At 40.4% G+C, this 19,327-nt stretch overlaps 1 protein-coding gene across 4 annotated transcripts in view; it reads right to left on the bottom strand.

The window, feature by feature from the left end:
- Window positions 1-19,327, bottom strand: part of HECW1 (HECT, C2 and WW domain containing E3 ubiquitin protein ligase 1) — a 266,543-nt gene that overhangs the window by 104,723 nt on the left and 142,493 nt on the right. For all 4 annotated transcript variants that reach the window (XM_079302438.1, XM_079302440.1, XM_079302441.1 and 1 more), the window contains exon 5: window positions 1,168-1,243. In XM_079302438.1, coding sequence (XP_079158564.1) covers window positions 1,168-1,243 — 76 coding nt within the window. The remainder of the gene's footprint in view (window positions 1-1,167; window positions 1,244-19,327) is intronic.

Raw genomic sequence — 19,327 nt, forward strand, 5'->3', positions numbered from 1 at the left:
GGCCACATTTTCTGTATCAGATTATTTATGGACATTAAAAAACATTAAGTTTACTTTTTTTCTGTTGAGCTAACCCTGTGGTTTTATCAAATGACGGGTGGATGTCCAATGTGCAACTTGCCAAAAGTAAGTCATGTGTTAAAAAAGCCCTGCCCAATGTCAGTCTGATCTGCCATGTATCATACACAACCTCTCAAGAACCACACTGGCTGCCTAATGTGGAAAAGCACTGACATGCATCCTTAATAGAGGGAAGCTTGAAAAATCAGATGGCCAAAACAAATCATACAAGACGATTGTCCAAGAATAGGACTTTACACTTAAATCCTATGCCTGTAAAACTTTTTTAAGGTAACATTTTTAATGTGTACTACATGTTCAAAGAATTTCCAAGTCAAGTCAAGCATCTTTCTCTTACAGGAGCTAAAAAAATATGGAAACTAACTAGCAAGCATAGGACTCCAAAATAAGAGTCATGCTCATAACTATTTGTTATAACAATGATTACAAGACAAACCATAAGTTTGTCTCTTTTGACAAACTGGTTTCTGTCTACAGATGTGATCTACATGTTGTTCATGCCAAAGGCAGATCAAATGGTTCATAGCAGTTACATGGAAACATATTAAACCTTTAAAGCCTGCAATGACATGCCAATTAATGAGGCTGAGCATTCTTCATGAAATGCAGATAAGTGAGAGCAGTCTTCCGGCTCAAGAAGTCTGAGAGTCACTTTTGAGCAATACAGAGAAGCTTCTGCACCACAGCACATGGATCTGCCTCAGGTCCAGACCATGACTGTGGAATGTGCTTTCTAAGGAACAGAGTACTACCACAAATCACATTGTGCTCTGGAAATAAAGTACATGCCTTTGATCTTGCTTTCCCTGACCTACATACTTAATTGTGAGCAGAAAAACATAATATGGCCCCAGAACTCTACTTGAACAAGCTACTTCAGCATGTAACTCACATTGAAGGAATAGAGTGTGGCAATAATCATAGATATTTATTCTCTGTCTCAGCATCACTTCTAGAGCAACAGACAAAGAACCCATGCACAAATATATACAAACATATACTTACACATTTGTGTACATGAAAGGTTCTAGTAACTTCAGTCCCAAACTCTTTGGGCTCAAACCTTTTGTATCATCAGTGACTTACCTGACAATGAAAAACTTATCAGCCGCCGACTGCTTTGTCCCTGGACTGAATCTTCATTGGTGATGCTTTTAAAAATCTGCAGGAAGATAAAGAATTATGAGAAAGAGTAGTCTCCAACAGCTCTTAAACAGAGAATTGCTTAGTAACTGTCTTTTTTACAGATTCTTACTTAGTTTTACAACAAAGAATCAATTATATGACCAGAGATCAAAACCATGTTTTAATCTAGGCAACAATTTTACCTAGATAAAGTCATCCCTGCCTGGAAGCTTTCCCTTGAAAAACCCGAATGATGCAAAAATACTACTGCAATTTGAATATACCAGTTCTTTACAAAAATAAACTACTTATTAATCAAGAGATAAAAGTAGCACATAAGGATGGGGATGCGGCTATCACCTATTGAAACAACTTCCATCTTTATAATACCTTATTACTTGTGTGGGAAATCTTGTTCCAGAAACTTTATTAAATACCTTTGAGAAAGACTTCTGAGAGATTACTAGTACCCTGCACAAAAAACCTACTGTGAATTATGCTAACAATATGCATTGAGGGTGAGCTGGGAAAAAAAAATTAAAAATCCATAGATTACTCTTTGTACTCCACAGTTCAGTTTTTAATGTCAGTCTTTGGTTCAGCAAGTTTATTGGTGAGGTGCTGTTGTACAAATCAAGCCCCAAGCTGCCTTCTGGCTGTGATCAGAACTGAGAAGTAAGGACACACATGGGTCAGTGCCTGGGGCATTAGGAGAAGCTCACCACCAGCAGTTTTTGTGTGGAGTCACAGGGCAGGACAGAGGAGATGCCATCGGGTGTCAGACTCCAAGTTCAGCAGGGAGGTGGTGTTATGATTACTGCTTCCCACCAACTTTGGAGTCACACCAAGTCTTTTTGCTGCTCTGCCCCTGGGAAGCAGCAGCTCCATGTCACTCTTGCCATTCAGCTTTCAGCCAAAAAACAAAAGCAGCATTTATGCAGTGAAGTTCCAATTTCTGACGGGAAACAGTAACTGAAGTCCCACTCAGCTGTGACTCATTGCTCGGTATATTAAATATTGTGTAGTCAAGCTTAACTTAGAAAACAAGCTGTTCTCTGCCCCCAGATAGTGCAAAACCTGGGCAAGTGAGTACTTAGCCCAGCTAGCAGGGATTAAACAACCACACATGGATGAGACCCAGATCAAAAATACATGGATTGAATTCAGATATTCTTATAAAAGAATTGGTTCTGCTGGACCTGCTTTTTAGTCATAATCACTTTGTTTCTTCCAGGCTATCTAAATGGGATAAAAGGTACTGAGTAGGGCAGGACTACAAATAAATTCCAGTGGAAACATCCCTAATTGCACTATTGGCCTTCTCAGCAAAGTAGGTTTCAATATATTTATTGAAGCCACCACTGATTTCAAAATAGAGACACATTTGAATCAGAATATATGTGACTATGGGAACTTTATGACAAGTACTCAGCAACCTTTACCAGCCAAAATTGTGATCCCATCAAGTAACAGTGACATTTCCTGGTCAACATGTATTTTTCATATTATGTCACTGCCTGATATTACTCATTATGCTTTAATGCCTACTTTTATGGTCTTTTCATGCTTTTGTCCAGGAGAGTAATGGGGCCAACCTAGATATGTGCATATTTGCTTTTTCCTAGTCCTTCAACATTTTTCTGGGGTTTTATTTAGACCTGCCATGGATGTCATACATCACGCCAGTATGAATAGTTCAACAGACTACACTTTGAAAAAACTGGAGTGGATATGATGGATTCCTGCAAACCTGTTCAAAACTTTAAAATATTTGCTATTAAATGACCCTTCAGGGGCCATATCTACATTAGTAAAACTATATTGAGACTAATAATAGAGTGTTGTCACAAATCCTGACAAAAAGCAAAGCATCCTCAGCATGGTCAAACCTGCACTAGCCAAGCTTGCCATTACACAAAGGGAGTAATAACACATCCAGTCCCATAAGTGAAACAACAACAAAATAAATTTATGAGCCCCTGAAGGGTCCATCTGTTCTCTGAAGCAGGTGCACCCCACAGTGTCCTGTCAAGTGCTCACCACTCCACCATACCATCAGGGGTACTAAAAGCCAGCCCTGCTGTGCAAATGAGTTCCATCCTCAGTAGCTGACCCCTGCATAACTCTCTGAGAGGCAGCACTACATCAGCACAGCAGCCATTCTGAGAATGCCTAACAATTAAACCTTAGCAAAATTAAACATTTGATGGAAGCTTCTCCCATTTTCCTCCTGGCCAGGTGGATGAGAAAGGGAATGCACAGCAGAAAGGCTGATGGAGAGAAGCTTTTGTCCTTTGGTTTGAGACCTGTGATGCATCATTAAAGGCTTCATACAACTGAGCCTCCTGTGCAGCTCCACCATCACAAACCTGTGCTCCTCATCCTCCAGTGGTCTGAAGGCACTGGTATGCTACTCTCCTCACACAGAGACAGCACCTCCTCACCCTTGATACAGATACTTAGAAATGCCAGGACACATGCCAGAGCAGGCTCTGGAGCAGGCAAACATCCTCTCTCAAAGAACAGGAAGGGTAATAGGAAGGCCATGAAAGTGAATACAGTTTAGTATTGACTTTCAAGAAGTCAGAAGGAACAGCAAGGAAGTAAGGGAGACAAATCTCCCAACATTAAGTCTGATTTTCTGAAAATAAGAAGAGCTATTTACTGCAGTTTGGATTTACTGTTTTCTAATGCAATACCAGACTGTCCCCAGTAATGAGGATAAGGCTGCACTTGATGCAGAGCAGGGCAAAAGAGGGTGAGTGGTCACCAGAGCTCATCAGCAGCCATATCAAAAGGGTTTCAGTGTCTTGAGACCTGGGATAGGGATGTGCACAGGCCATACTGTTCCTGCTTGCCATTCATCATGAAGGAAATCTAGACTGATTTTAATGGCTGCAATATAATTACATTGGGAGTTTTGTCACTGTAAGTAAATCTTGAGTTTAGTCATCAGGAGGTAAAAACCCTTCTATCTTCTCAATTGCCACTTAAAACACACTTAGTTGACAGACAGACAACATTCATCTCATCACTTGACATCCTATGGGCTTGAAGTCCTTCACATGAAATGGAGCAAATATGATTTTCTGTCCATAACTTCTATGCTTTTTTATGCCCTTGAAGGGAGAGTTCAGTCTGAATTAACTCGGTATTTTTAGTTTATAATGTCATTTTTACACATTGCACAACCCAGCCCAATTATTTTATAGGTCTACTGATACAAAACAGAATTAATATGTTTTACTACACACTATATCTAGACATGAAGATTGGACCTAAGCTGCAACTTCAAGCCTAGCTGAATCTCTCTCCAAAAACCAAAGGCTTCCTGAATTGAGTTCAAACCTCCTTTTGACTTCTTTGAATGTAACTGGAGCCAGCATCATTGCCACTGATATCAGCACATATATTCAAACAGCTAGAGAAGCATCAGTACTTGCTTTGAAATATTCTCCAGTAAACACACACTGTAAAATCTTTTGGTCTGTGACAGAGTTTCCCAACCTCTGAAGCAAAGCAAAAGATGACTACCAGTACCTGTTATGGGTAACTGTGAAACATGGGAAGGTAACTTGAGGCCAGATTGAAGCCTGTTGGGACTTGCTGAGCTCAGGAAACAGTCCATCTTTGGCAGCGCTTCTCATTTTTACAGTAGAGAGAAAAAAGAAGACTAAAGGAGAAGACTGAAAGCTAAAAATAGCAGTCTTGTCCTGGAATCACTTTTCCTTGTGAGTAGTTCGTGCAAATGCTAGAAGGAAGTTATGTGACCCTGAATGAGAAAGGAAGCAGGTTTCACACTAGCAGAGGGTGCCCTTGAGACTCCATTTCTCTTTAGCCATAGTATGTGTTATGAAAAAAAAACCATCTTGAGAAATATCAGAGTATTACAGCCCATCAGTTCTTGCTGAGGCAGAATTCCAAGTGCATCACTAAAAATTTGTCTAAGCAGAAAGCCAGAAACAGAGACTCTTAGAACTAATTGAAAATTATCCCCTAAAATACATTTCCCTTCACTAGTCCACCTAAATATGAGGAAGGGTAACAAGGATAATACTTTTGCTCCTGAAAATAAAGTGGCTTACAGGCCACCCTTAGAGTGCTCCTATTCAGCCTCCCTGTTGCTCTAGGTTATGATGAAGGAAATACTTTTGGACACAGGTACGGTGTGAATATGGTCTGGAAAAGACGAATTGTTGTAACTGTGTTTACCTGGTGCTGTACTAGAAAATCTGCTTTTGGACACGACAGTGACCAGGAATAGTGCAGCATGCTGGCAAAGCCTCCTTTGCACCATTAAAATCCTTTTAGCATGTTTGTCTATTGTGCAGCATAACTTAACTATTCTTAAAGTCCTGCTGATACAAAACAGGATAAATATAATTTTATTGCATCCACCACAGCTAGACATGCACAGCTGACAAATACAGGCAATACTTATTGCTTTTCCCACACACAGCAGGGGAAAACACTCTTATGTCTTAGTGTTCTGCAGCACTTTTCCTCTCCAGAAGGAAGAGGATTTCTGTCCTCCACCAGAAGGAAGAGAACATTTTTGGCCATTGCACTCACATAAAGAGATTCAACAAAACTAAGTGAATTTTGTTTTCCCATAACTAGAAGAAACACCAAGATTAAGTAATCTTACTCTTCACTGACAGCCAAAGCACCTGTGTATCAGTAGCTTCTGCTGCAAAAAAATGGTGACATTTAACTGATAGAAATTACCTCCCACAGGTCAGTATTTCTTCCATTTAAACAGAGAAGTTACAGTGATATTAAAATCGGTGCTGCACTGCATATTTGCTTTCATTGACTTTATATCATGGTGAACATCATGGAGATGACCTACTGCTCAATATAATCCAGTTCCCATTTACAAGACACTAGTTAAATCCTAGAATATTTTACACTGAGAGCACAGATTGTAACTACAGTAATATCTAACACAGATTAAACAGTCAGGTACTGTAAACTTGCAAAGCTCTAGCCAAGGCAATACTATCTATTCACAAGAGTTTTTCTTTTAAAAAGTAGATCTAAGAACATATCAAAGTATTCAGAAGAGCTCACACTTCCAAGCAATACCATCAAGACCTATAATCAAGATGGAAGTCTACAATGAAAGAAGACTGGAAACCACAAACATAAAGCAGCAAAATGCTTTCTGTTTGTACACACTGGTTCTAGGGATAAAAGGCAGTAGATTAGAGCACTGCAAAAAGGGAAGGCTACAACCTGTGCTTGATTCAAATCAAAAGTGAAAAATAGCTTCAACTTAGCCCCAAACTGTGCACCAGCAAACAGAAAAGTTATTGCTAGATGTGTCAGAGCTACAGATGTGGTTTTGCAATGCAAAAGACAAGCTGTCCAGTCACTGCCTGCACTAAGACCACTGAACTTGCCAGCAGATTTAAATCAAATTAAGTTAACAGTCTTGTTGATTTCAGTTTAAACCAGCTTGGAGCTATTGTTTTAATTTACTGGAGTGTACATGGCACAGGAGTCCAGAACAGTCATAAAAAATTGATTCTTCCCTAACCTATCTCTGTTGGCTTTTACTGTTGCACTCTTGATTTCACTGAATGCTTAACATTAGGCCAACTCTTCAAAACAAGTGAAAAAATGATTACATTTTCCACAGCTCAGCGGTGAAGCATCTTATCTCAGTAAGAGAATATCAGACATCATCCTAAATTCACACTTCATATTCTACTATCTTCTTTAGAGAGGGAATTGCTCAGTAGATCTGAAAAAGGATGACTATTCCCATTTCCACCCAGGTGCTGAATTTAAAAATAAACTTTTTTGTAAAAAATCTGACTAAGCAAACACAGACTAAGTGCTTCCTTCCACCATTGCTTGGCTTCATCAGTGAAGAAGCTGCTCTGGGATAGAAGGGGCGAATTCTGAAAGGAACAAATGCAGATCTGAGCTCCCTGACTGCCACTGACAGAATTATGTCTATAATCCCAGGCACCACTTTGAAAATCTACCCTTAATTAGTGGCAGTGCTTCAGCTGCAACCCCCACTCTGCTAACAGAATTATCCAGCTCTTGAATGCAATATATTCCACTTATCCTGTTAGCTTGTTAAGCCATTGTGCTGGCACAGTGGTATTTTTCTATCAGGTGCTTGCTAACAGCTGCCAGCGTCTCCGGCAGCAGCCGAACTCCTGCTGGGCGCTCAGCCGCCGGCAGAGTCCCCGAGGGGCTGCGACCACACACACACAGGCTTCCCCATGTGCCACGGCCAGCAGCACTCCAGCCTTGTAACACAACACCTTCTCAATGCCATGCCCTAATTAACTGGAGAATCTGCTTTGTGGGCATGTGACAATTGCCCTCTCTCGGCAGAACACATCTTTTGCCCCACCCTGCAGCAGTGTTTATTGATTTCTCTATTTATTCCCAGGAGACAGAAGTTTTTCATTCCAAAAACTGTTGTCGTAGAAACCTCTTAAATAGGTAGCAAGGAAGTGAATAAACATTTTTTCCCCTGTGGAAAATGTTATGAATTCTTTCACTACATTCTAGATGTGGCAGCCAAACTAAAATACTGGAAAAAAACTTCTGCTTAGTGAAGTGCATCAGTGATGTCCTCTAGCAGGCAACTGTCAACAGGCTTACAGCAAGAGGACATCCAGTGACAGCACCAAGTGTTTGGAGTTTTCCATGTTGGCATGAAGCTATTTCACATGCCCCAACCAATCCTATGTGTATAGAATGCTCTTTCAGCATAACCAGAATCTCAAACAGGGATGCTAGGAGCAAACACTTGCAATTAAAATCAAGGACTGAGGGAAAACATCAGTACCTCCCACACAGTCCAATACCTTTTTCTTCCAAATTTTTTTTTTTAATTCAGCTTTTTAATTGTTTCAACAGCTCTGCCTAATAAACTTCTGTTATCCTTTGATAGCAGAGGAACAGCTTTGATTAGAGATTCTGATCTTCCTTCGCTCTTTGAAACTTGCATGTGGTAGGGTTTGGGTTGCTGTTTCTGGGTTGAGGGCTGGACTACATCTAAGCAGCAGATATTTCACTTACACCTATCAAACTTTGGGGAGGACTGTTTTCTGCAGCATATCCCACCAACTTCCCCCACACTGTCTCTGAGGCTGCAGGCTATTTGGTGCCAATGACCCTGTGAACCTTAAGAAGTCTCTCTGCAAGTTTAAAGTGGTCCAAAGAATTACAGTATTTTACAGAACCAATGTTAAAAAACCCTCCAGTTTAGTTAGCAGGGAAGATGGCTCATTATGGTTGCTAAACAGCTTTGTTTAGCAGTGTTACCACCAGTGTTACCAACACCCAGAAAAAAAGCCTCCAAGAAAATCTGGTGTTATGATCAGATTTACACCAGGCAGCTGCCTAATGCAGAACAGGATTGGCCCTGTAAATCTGACAGGTCCATACATAGACTATGAATGTGCTTAAGCACTCTGACAGCATGAACTGCTTGTAAATATTATCCTCTTTGGAACACCTAAGCAATATCCTGCAATCCACTGAAATAACTGGGAGGTTTGCCATTGACAGATGAAGAGGTCCATTGGACACTGATTGGATCAAGTAATTTTGCATAAAATTTATCCCATAGACTTCAAATTCAAACTTTTAATATAAACACTTTGTTTGTATGGAGAATTAAAAAATTGCTGCCAACACCTTTACTCTCTCTCTGTGAAATGACTGGAATCACCAAAACATAGGGCATATATAGTGGAAACACTGACACATCCAATTATGTCCTTGGAAGGCAGGAAATATTAGATAGCAGATACCTTCACTACAGCTTCAGAAACTCCTCACTCTTCTAGCATGGCTCGGATGGGAGGAGTGCAAATATGAGTAATGCTGACACTTGAGGGAGAGAACCTTATCTTCCAGCTAAGCTGTGTTTGAAGAAGGCTCAGAGCATTAGTCATGCTGTCAAAGCTCTGGACAAGGGAATGGAGTCAATGAACCTTCACAACCATAAAATAAGCAGCAAGGCAGTGAACAATGCCCATTCTTCTAAATGAATGCCTCAAATACCAGTTCAACTGTGAGTATCATTATTTCCAGTAGTGAGTTAGAAAAGACACTTTACTTTCAACCTTGAGTCCTACTTTGGGCAGAAATGAGGCAACTGTAGATTTATAGTCTGAATTTAAAAGCAGAGAAATATCTGTGCTACAGATCAGATGTCCCTCAATATTGCTGAATTCCTAATAAAACATTTTGTTACGCAGAGCATTTTTCAACTTGGGATGCCACAGAAAGGCTAAAGCTGAGAAAAAAAAATCTGCTTTTACAGTATCCACAGTCAGTTAATGCAGCTCATTCACACTCAGTGTTTCTCCTTTTAGCAGATCCCTTAGACTCAGCAGAAACTGCTTCTCTCACCTTAGCAAACCCATGGGTTTGATTTTTTGTTTGTTTGCTTGTTTTGCTATTTGTCTGATTTTGTGGTTGTTCTATTTTAATCTTTTCTATTTAAAAATAGTCTTTGTTTTCCAACTGGCTTCTGCTGTCTACAGCACTTGATGTTTTGTTTTTCTTAGGTTGCTGTTTTCTAGAACAGCAGGCTTTAAAAAGTCAACAGCCTTCTCCAGTGAAGTGGGGTTGGGGGAATACTGATTGTAATCAAACTGTCATAGAATAAACAATGTTGGAAGAGATCTCCTGAAGTCACCTGACCCTTCAGTCAAAAAGTGCTCCAAATTACAGCACGCTGCTCTGGGCCCTGTCCAGTTCAGCTTTGAGTATCTCTGAGGGTGGAGATCCCACAAGCTCTCTGGGCAACGCATTCTAATGTTTGACTACTCCCTTGAGACAAAAGATATTCCTGAAGCCTAATCAGAATGTCTCTTGCTGCAACTTGTGTCCATGACCTGCTATTATGTGCTGTGACTAGAGTCTGCCTCCTTCCCTACAATATTCCATTAGGCAGTTAAAGGAATCAGTAACATTTCACATAAGAATTCCCTTAGACTGAATAAATAAATCCAACTCTACCTCTGCCACTCCTCATATGTAAAGTCCAGTCTGAAGGATGAAGAAAACAGAGGCCAGACTCATTCTGAATATGAGTGTGGCAGGGCACTAAGCAAACCGGAGGTATAGGAAGGACTTCTGGGGAGAAGTTTTTACAAAATCTGATCTCCAGTAAGAGATGAATTCATTGCAGAAATTTGGTCACCACCAAACCATACTGGATGCAAGTCTTCTGAACATAAAGTCATTGAATACAATAAGAGGGGAAAGTGGTGCCAGCTAAATGCAGGAGTGCTGTCATTTCAGGGAAATCATTAACCACAGCAAGCTAAGCCTGACAAGGCCACAGCTTGCCTCCACAGCAAGAGAGGAGATGTCTCACATGCCTGGGTGCTCCTGCCAGCTCTGACCAGCCCACTGAGAGTCTCACACAGGTAGTTATCAGCTGCCTGCCTGAGGCAGCCAAATGGTCCTAAAGGCTGGTTTTGGTCAGTGCTCAGTATGCTTTTCAGGCAGTGTAGACCTCTCCTAATCCAGAAGCTCTTCAGAACTTTGGAAGGAGGAAGCCAAAAAAAAAAAAAAAAAAAAAAAAAAAAAAAAGGAAAAAAAAGGAAAAAAAAGGTGAAATAAATTTACTAGAAAAGGAAAAACTGGAACTAGAAAAGAGGAAAAAAAAAAAAAAGGCAAGGGTGTATAAAACAAAGATAAAACAGTGGAGGATGTTATAAGGAAAGCAAAAAATTAATTTCTAAAATTTCAGATCTTTACATTCAAAAAAAATTCCCTTTCTCCCTTTCAGATACATCTCAAAATACCCAAGCCAAACACCAGAAAAATTCCAATACCCCAACAGTGATCACTACAGCTTTGTTAGAACTTAAACCTGACAGCTGCAACTTTCAAACTTGACCATGACAAAGTTGAGATCCTTTAGGGAAAAAATAAAAGAAATGAACAGGCTGCTTTAAAAACCAGGGTCTCCTGACAACAGTGGCACTTCCAGACTTTTCTGGTATTACATTTTAAATATTCCCAATTAACTGACTCAGGTGCACAGTAACATCCCTGGGCTGTGCTCAAACATTTCACCTCTGGAATCAAAGTGCTAGTACAGCTGCAGCCTGGCCAGAAAAAATGTCATGAATGTGTTGATATCTGAGATATAGCCCATTATGGATTTTGTGAATTGAAGTTAAACAATTAGCCAGGGTTGGTTGGCTATTATGAGCAGTGTGGGCTGTCCTTTGCTAAGAATATCAAGATGTGGTCTAATTAACATGGTTTATACTTAGGTTCACCACAGTCACCACACAGGCATAAGGGCAAAGGCTGCCTCAGTGTAAATGAAAATCAGACTTGTTGAGTTAAAAAGGGAAGCGTGTAAGAACAATTTAGTTGCTTTCCATCAGACTTTACAGATGTAAGAATTTAAGCCTCTTTTTGAAGTGGAGATACTGAGTGTCCAGATGCTGCATGCTTTCAGTACAGATGGAAACAAACTTTCCTGAGAACTCAGCTAGCTAGCCAGGGAAAGAGTCCCAGATATTTAATGGAAAAGGAAAATGCTTCTCAAGAGATTCAAGGATTAAAAATGAACAAAGGGTTCACAATTCTATTAAAGAAATATTCTTATGCACATCTGCTGGTATATAACATACTGACCTACATTGATTTCCCCACTTGTAAAAAGCCTGAGAACAAAAGAGGTCTGAGTAATAGCTACAGGAAAAAATTATTTTAAAAAGTGTGCAATATTATATAACTTTTTTCTTTCAACACAAGTATGTTAAGGGAACATGATTATCCTGTCAAGCTCCAAGAAATCAGGAAATGCAAACCTAAAAGAAAACTGTGAAGCACAAAGTCTGCCTTATATTTAAATTTTAATGCTTCTTTCTGTTTTAGCTGTCTCCCACCACAACTTTTTCCCAATGCAACATTATAAATGTATTTTTGGATCACCCAGGTTTTGTGTGAAGCTAAGTACAGGCAATCCAAGCTATACTCAACATACAGATAAAACAAAGGATAGCATGATCATGATAGGGTTTGCATACATGTGCACATGGACATCCATGCACACTAAACTCATAGGGAACATACCTGCAGGCACTGGTGTCTCTTGGGATGTAGAAAAACCTTCTGGCTTTCAGTCACCACTTGCTCCTCTCTATCACTGCTTAGGGTGTTTCTACTGAAACAACCTGCAAGTTATTGCAGGTTATCCACAAACATTCAGAATGACCTACAAATCCACCAGTTATAAATGTGTGCAATTTCATCTCACAGTCATTTCCTCAGTCATGTGTGCTAATTTTAGGTTATCTGAGGGTAGGAGTTATTTCAGAAGAGATGCTTCTGAATGGCTATTTTTGTTCTTCTCTCCCCAGATCTTTCTCCCTGCCCCTCCTCTTTCCAAAACTAAGGAAAGCAATCAAGAAAACAAAAGAAAAATATTTCAAGAAAACGAAAGAAAGATATTTAAAGAAAACTAAGTTATTTTTCTCTATTACTCTGGCTGCTGGAAAGTCCTTGGTTACTGAAAATCCAATCAGGATTAAATTGCTGGCATCTATCAGCTGTAGAAGATATGAAACTTCACTGCATAGCTACACACAGGTTCAGTGCAGGCTACAGATGTGGCTTTAACAAATTCTATGACCTCCTTCTTTCCATCTTCATGTCTGGCTCCTTGTCTGGCTGCTGCTCTGATGTAAAGAAATCCATGAAGTGCTTAAAAACAAGCATGGTGGTAAAGGAGAGCTGCTGAAATTTGCTGAAAATTGCTGAGTGGGGGACTGGGCACACAACTGCCCATCTCAGCTTAAGTTCATGCCTTAGCTTGTATTCAGATACTTGTGATACAGATATGTGGACAGAAGAACAGGTCTTGTACCTATTTCCCAGCTTTCCTCCCACTGTGCCAGCTTTCCAGCTGGACACAGAGAGCACAGCATCCTTTAATTCATGAATATGTGATTCCACTAAAACCTGTGTTCAATTTGTGGGTGGTTCAGAAACTTTATAATCTGTACACCTACCCAAGAATTTATCAGTATTCTCAGATATAAATCGAAGCTTTGTAAAATTGTACTTTGCTTTTGCACAGCAAATTCACAAGTTACATGTTCAGCTTATTTCTCATCTGTGTGCCCTAAATATTTCCCTCCCATCTAAAAACCTGCAGGCTACAGCTCTGCACCAGAGAGCACAGGCAGCTTGGTCAGTGCAACAGGAGACCTCAGACAGAAACCACAACTAAGTCCCCACGCTCTTTCCTAAAAGAAAACAAGGAAAAAACTACAACCAAAACAACCACCAAAAAAAATTAAACTCAACTTTGCATTAGACTCCAAAGCAGATTGTCCACAGTGACATGCCTTATAGCATTGAGTAATTTAAAATACTCCATTACTTCAGTGCACCTGGCTTTCAGGTTACTGTAATCTACAGCAATAGATTTAAGCCACACCTTTGTTATCATCTTCCCTGCAGATTATCCTTCCACTTCCCTTTTCCCTTGGCAGTGTGTTTGAGACAGAGTAATAAATACTGTTAAATGAAAGACTATCTTCAAGAAATAAAATAAGCCTCTAACATCACAGATATTTTAAAAAATAAAACCTTAAGATAGTAATTCTGCTGTATTAATAATGTTTTCCTGATGTCCTATTTTTCTATTGTTGCAGAAGTCATCACAAGAATTTTACAAAACAAGGTCCTTTACTGTCCCATCTCTATCTACTTACTTTGCCTTATTCATTACAAGCTCTTAAAGAGCCATTTGGGATTTTATTCATTGCTTTGGATAAGCAGTGAGTTCATGTTTTTCCCTGTACATCTTTTAGAATTTATTCAACATCTTAAGAAGGCTTATCCACACAAACAGCTGTCTCTCAGCTAATATTTGCATTCCTTCTTCAACATGGGCCATTTCTTCTTTGTTCTGAACTAATCAGCACAGCTTAGTATGCCAATTTCCCTGAATGGACATGTCAGTCAGAAACCTGACCACTGTGCTTTTCAGCATAGCTAATACTTACTATTTAGTCTTCTGCTTTGTGTCATCAGCTAATAAGAATTAATAATGGATTAAAATCTATGATAACAACTTTTGTTTGAGACTTTGTAACCCTTTGGGAAAACATCAATTCTTAGCACATACCCAAGAAGTAAACCCTTGCCACCCACATCTGAGGTGAAATATAAAGATGACCAATGGCAGTGCTATATAACAAAGCTGAACAAGACATTAAAAAAGGTAAAATTAGCTTGAAATTACAGGTACTGAAGATGAGTCATCATTAAGAAATTAGAATCTGAACATTTAGAATTTGTCCATTAAGACAGACAGTCTTGAAAAAGTGTCAGAATGATTTGAACAATAACCAGAACACGGGCTTCTTGTCTTGATGAAAGCACAACATCCTCCCAGAAACATGACTGGAAATTACTTCCTGTGTGTCTGGGTTTCAGCTAGGGTAGAGTTAACTTCTCAATAGCCATTAGAGGTGCTGTGTTTTGGATTTGGAATGAGAATGGTATTGATAACACACTGATGTTTTGGTTTTTGATAAGTTGTTTTTATCCAAAATCAATGACTTTGTTTTCTTTGTCTCATGCTGTTCCAGTGAGGAGGTTCACAAAAAAACCTGGAAGGAAGCATACCTGGGACAGGTGACCAGGGATATCCAAAGGGATATTCCAAGAGATTACTGTGGAATGTCACACCCAGTATATAAACTGGGGGGAGTTACCTAGCAGGAAAATTGATCTGGGTTTGGGAAAGGGGGTCTGGCATCAGTCAGCAAAAGGTGAGCAATTGTATTGTGCATCACTTGCTTTTACCTTTATTATTATTAGTAGTAGTAGTAGTATTATTATCCTCATCATCATCATTTAACATTATTACTGTATTTTAATTTATTTTCAATTATTAAACTGATCTTATCTCAATATCCAAGTTTAACTTTGATTCTCCTTCCTAGTCCATAGGGCTGGTAGGGAGGGGAGCAGGTTAAGTGAGTGACTGCATGATGCTTTATTTACAGCTGGGCTCAAATCATGGAGGCCAGTAGATACAAAAATTGGCACATCTCAGCTGATTCAGATTTCTTAGCTAATTATCACCATTCCTGCATCAAAGGTCTTCTACCCCAGAAGGCAGAATTAAAGCCTTTGATGCTGTCTCCCACAGCATTCTCTTGGAGAAGCTGGTGGCCTATGGCTTGGATAGATACACATTGGATAAGTGCACTCTATGCTGGGTTAAAAACTGGTTGGATGCCTGGGCCCAGAGAGTTGTGGTGAATGGAGCCACATCCAATTACTGCCTGGTCACTAGAGGGGTTATTGGGGCACATCCTGCTCAGTATCTTCATTGATGATCTGGACAAGGGAATTGAGTGCCCCTCAGTTTGCAGACGACATTAAGTTAGGCAGAATCATTGATCTGCTGGAGGGCAGGAAGGCTCTGCAGAGGTGTCTGGACAGGTATATTGATGGGCTGAGGCCAATGGTATGAGGTTCAACACAGCCAAGTGACAGGTGTTACACTTGGGTCACAACAACCCCAGGCAGTGCTATGGGCTGGGGACAGAGTGGCTGCAAAGCTGCCTGGCAGAAAAGGACCTGGGGGGTGCTGATTGACAGCAGCTGAGCATGAACAGCAGTGTGTGCCCAGGTGGCCAAGGAGGCCAATGGCATCCTGGCCTGGATCAAAAATAGTCGGGCCAGCAGGACCAGGGCTGTGAGTGTCCCTCTCTGTTGGGCTGTGGTGAGGCTGCATCTCAAGTCCTGTGTTTAGTTCTGGGTCTTTCACTTAGTAAAATATTAAAGTAAGATATTGATGTGCTGGAGTGAGTCCAGAGAAGGGCAACAAAGCTGGTGAATGGTCTGGAGGGTAAGTCCTCTAGGAGCAGCTGAGGGAGCTGGGGTTGCTCAGCCTGGAGAAAAGAAGGCTCAGTGGTGGCTTTATTGCTCTCTACAGCAATCTGCAAGGACATTGTGGCAAGTGGGGCATAGCCTCAAGATGCAGCAGGAGAGGTTCAGGTTGGACATCAGGAAGAATTTCTTCAAGGAGAAGGTTGTCAAGCATTGGAACGAGCTGCCCAGGTAGATGGTGGAGTCACCATCCCTGAAGGTGTTCAAAAAACAAGTGTACTTGGCACTTAGTGCTATGGTCTAGTTGACAAGGTGATCAGTTAAAGGTTGGAGTTGAGGACCTTGGAGGACTTTTCCAACCTAAACAATCCTATGATTCCATACGTCACTTGCAATTCTATACAGAACCATGAGGTTTTAACCCACACTCAACATTTCTTCTCATATTTCTATGTAAACACATGAAGATCTTCAACTCATGAGTAGCAGAGATAAGATATTCTGAAAATGTCTGTTTATGCCTTGAACAGGAATTTAATTTTATATTAAGAATTGTCCAAGAGAAGATGCAAATCAGAATCACGTGTCACCTGATGCATCTAAGTGTACCTCAGAAGAACTTCAGTAGAAGGAAACATGGTAAAGCTGTAAGCAGAGCTAACTGACACAGAGATGGGAGAGATCAACAGCTTCTTCCCTCCATCTTTGCTAGGCCTGGAACATGGGACAATACAATAAAATTGAACAAAGGTAAATGCAAAACCTGAAGAAAGCAAAGATGGGTTTTTTTACTTGCAAGGCCTAATTAAAGGAAAAAAATTGACCCTGTTGGGGACACAGAAAGCTTACAATTGACAAGGTCAAAATTATTTCCCTGCTGCAGTGGCTTGCAGTCATTGTCTCCCACTTACAACAGGAACACAAGCTTTTCCAACAGCTGCCTCTCCAGCAGGTCCAGTGCAGGGCAGGAAAGGACAGCTAATGAAAACATTACAGCAAGTCATGATGTGGGTCAGCAGTCCTGGAAAGAAAATGGAACACAGAACACCAAACCCTGGTCTTTTTCTCTCTACGCCCCATCAGGCAGTACTGTAGACATACCAGATATGACCCAGAGGATTTCATGCCCATGCACTGCAAGATTGTTATAGCTTCTATGGTCTTGTTGGACTAGCTGGATACTGGATTTGCCCTGGCAACATTCTTGTTCCTTTCTTTTCTGAGTGAAAAATGTATTTTTTAAAAAAATTAAGATTGTGCCAAGTATAAATAGTGCTTTCACTAAATAATAGTCAAACACACACAAAAAATGGGTAGAACACAATGTTCTCTTTCTAATTTCGTTAGCAGGCCCCTAGTGCACCCAATGAGATTTAAATCAATGTGTACAAAATTGGCAAAAACAAATCTAACTGGCAAATGCAGGGGAAAAGGGTAGAAAGAATCTATTTTGTAAAGCAACATCAAAGCAGACCTTTTTGCAACTTCTGAACTAAAACATACTGGAAAGCTCTGTCATTTAGTCTAAACTACCCCTGGTAATTTATCTGGTGCTCAGCCACAATCAGATTCATGCCCTATTAAAGGCAAGTAATTCCTAGAAGGGAGGAAGAAAGAGCTGCTCCCCAGGTCTAAATCCTTCTTTCCTTCCCCCTTCAAAAACTAAAATATCTGCCCTCAGACCCACAGTGTAATGTCAGGAAGTGCACTGTTTTTCATTAATCTGACCAGATGCAGAAGAGAGTATCTAAGAATGCAGAAGGCCAAAGCAAGGATCATTACACCGGTGCAGTGTGCTGAACAGTTGCTGATCTCTCCATAATTTACTAAACCACAGAAGGGAGCAATATGATGTGCAGATATTACTATGGCCATTATGTGACTGTAACAAGAGACATTCCAAAAGCAAGTGGCTGGGAAATACCAGACTCTTATTGAACCCATTAACAAATAAATGGCTTCTGTAATGGTCTTCTCGGTGTTGCTGAAATAAAATCACTCCAGTTCCCATCTGTCATGCTTTTTATTTCTTCATTTCAACTCTGTGCTGTATTGCAAGTCTGCTAATTAAACCATTCTAAATCTACACTTGGAAATTCATACAGTATCAGATGCCCACTAAGGTTAAGTATGACCCAAGTGTCTTCTTTGAAACAATACATACCAAGAAATTAGAACAATGAAGAAGCCCAAAATTGGGCCTGCACAGTGAAGGCTACGCTGTAGCCAGTGATACCTGGGGATGGCTCAGCAGCTCCACAATTAGTGCTGCTTAGCTAGAATCCATGAGAGGGCAAGAAATAGACAACAATTTAACAGAGCCTGCAAATGGTAGCATTTGTTTTTTTGCTTTTTGTTGGTTTTTGTTCTGTCCTACTCTGCATTAAATCTGCAGAACATCACATTTGGACTGCCACAATAGGAAAAAGTCTGCTGGATGAACACTTGAAGAATAATTTTAATTAAAAGATGCCAGCTTGTTCTTACGTCACCTCTCTCCTGTTTAACTCCATTGCATTATGTCTAAAGCAACACATCATGTGTGAAGCAACAAGGAATTTAAACATGTCTGCAGTGGGTAAGAGAGGACTAAACATGTGTCAGGATCTCCACAAGTTCCACTCCAGATCATTCCACTCTTCAGTGCACTGAACAGGACAGTGTCCCAGCCACCCTGTCTGTACAGGCACACAGCCTTTCCCTGCTTCAAGCACCTGGTACTCTGCCAGGGATACATTTGATATCAATGCCTAGTTCCTCCATGCTCTCATATACTCCCTGGATTCAACATAGGATGGAAAAGGGCACTGGCTGTCAATGCAGCAATATGTGCAGGGCTGCTGCTTGACACAGCACTCCATGGTGATTGTCCCAAGGCAGCATGGCCAGTGCCTCCTTGGTGACAAGCACTGCATCCCAGAGAGGGATAGCACCGATCCCTGCTCACCTGCTGCTCTGCATCCCACACGCACCATGCAAGAGGCTCTTCCCCTCCTCTCCCAGATATGCACTTCTTGAAGGTCTGTCTGAAATATGCAGGTGCATTTGGGCAGGAAAAACACTGAGAAGTATTTTGGGAGCATTTGTTGCATAAAATTGTTTCCAATCCATTCTGATTTTTTTGATGCCAAGACTAATTTTAAGTACATGTGTTTGCAATTCCATTAAGATGATCAAATAACATGTCTTTCATATGGATGAATCAGGAAATTATGAAGACTGCAAATTAAATAACATTTAAATATGCAAGCAGCTG

This window comes from Erithacus rubecula (genome assembly GCF_903797595.1).
Source record: "Erithacus rubecula genome assembly, chromosome: 3".
NCBI lineage: Eukaryota > Metazoa > Chordata > Aves > Passeriformes > Muscicapidae > Erithacus > Erithacus rubecula.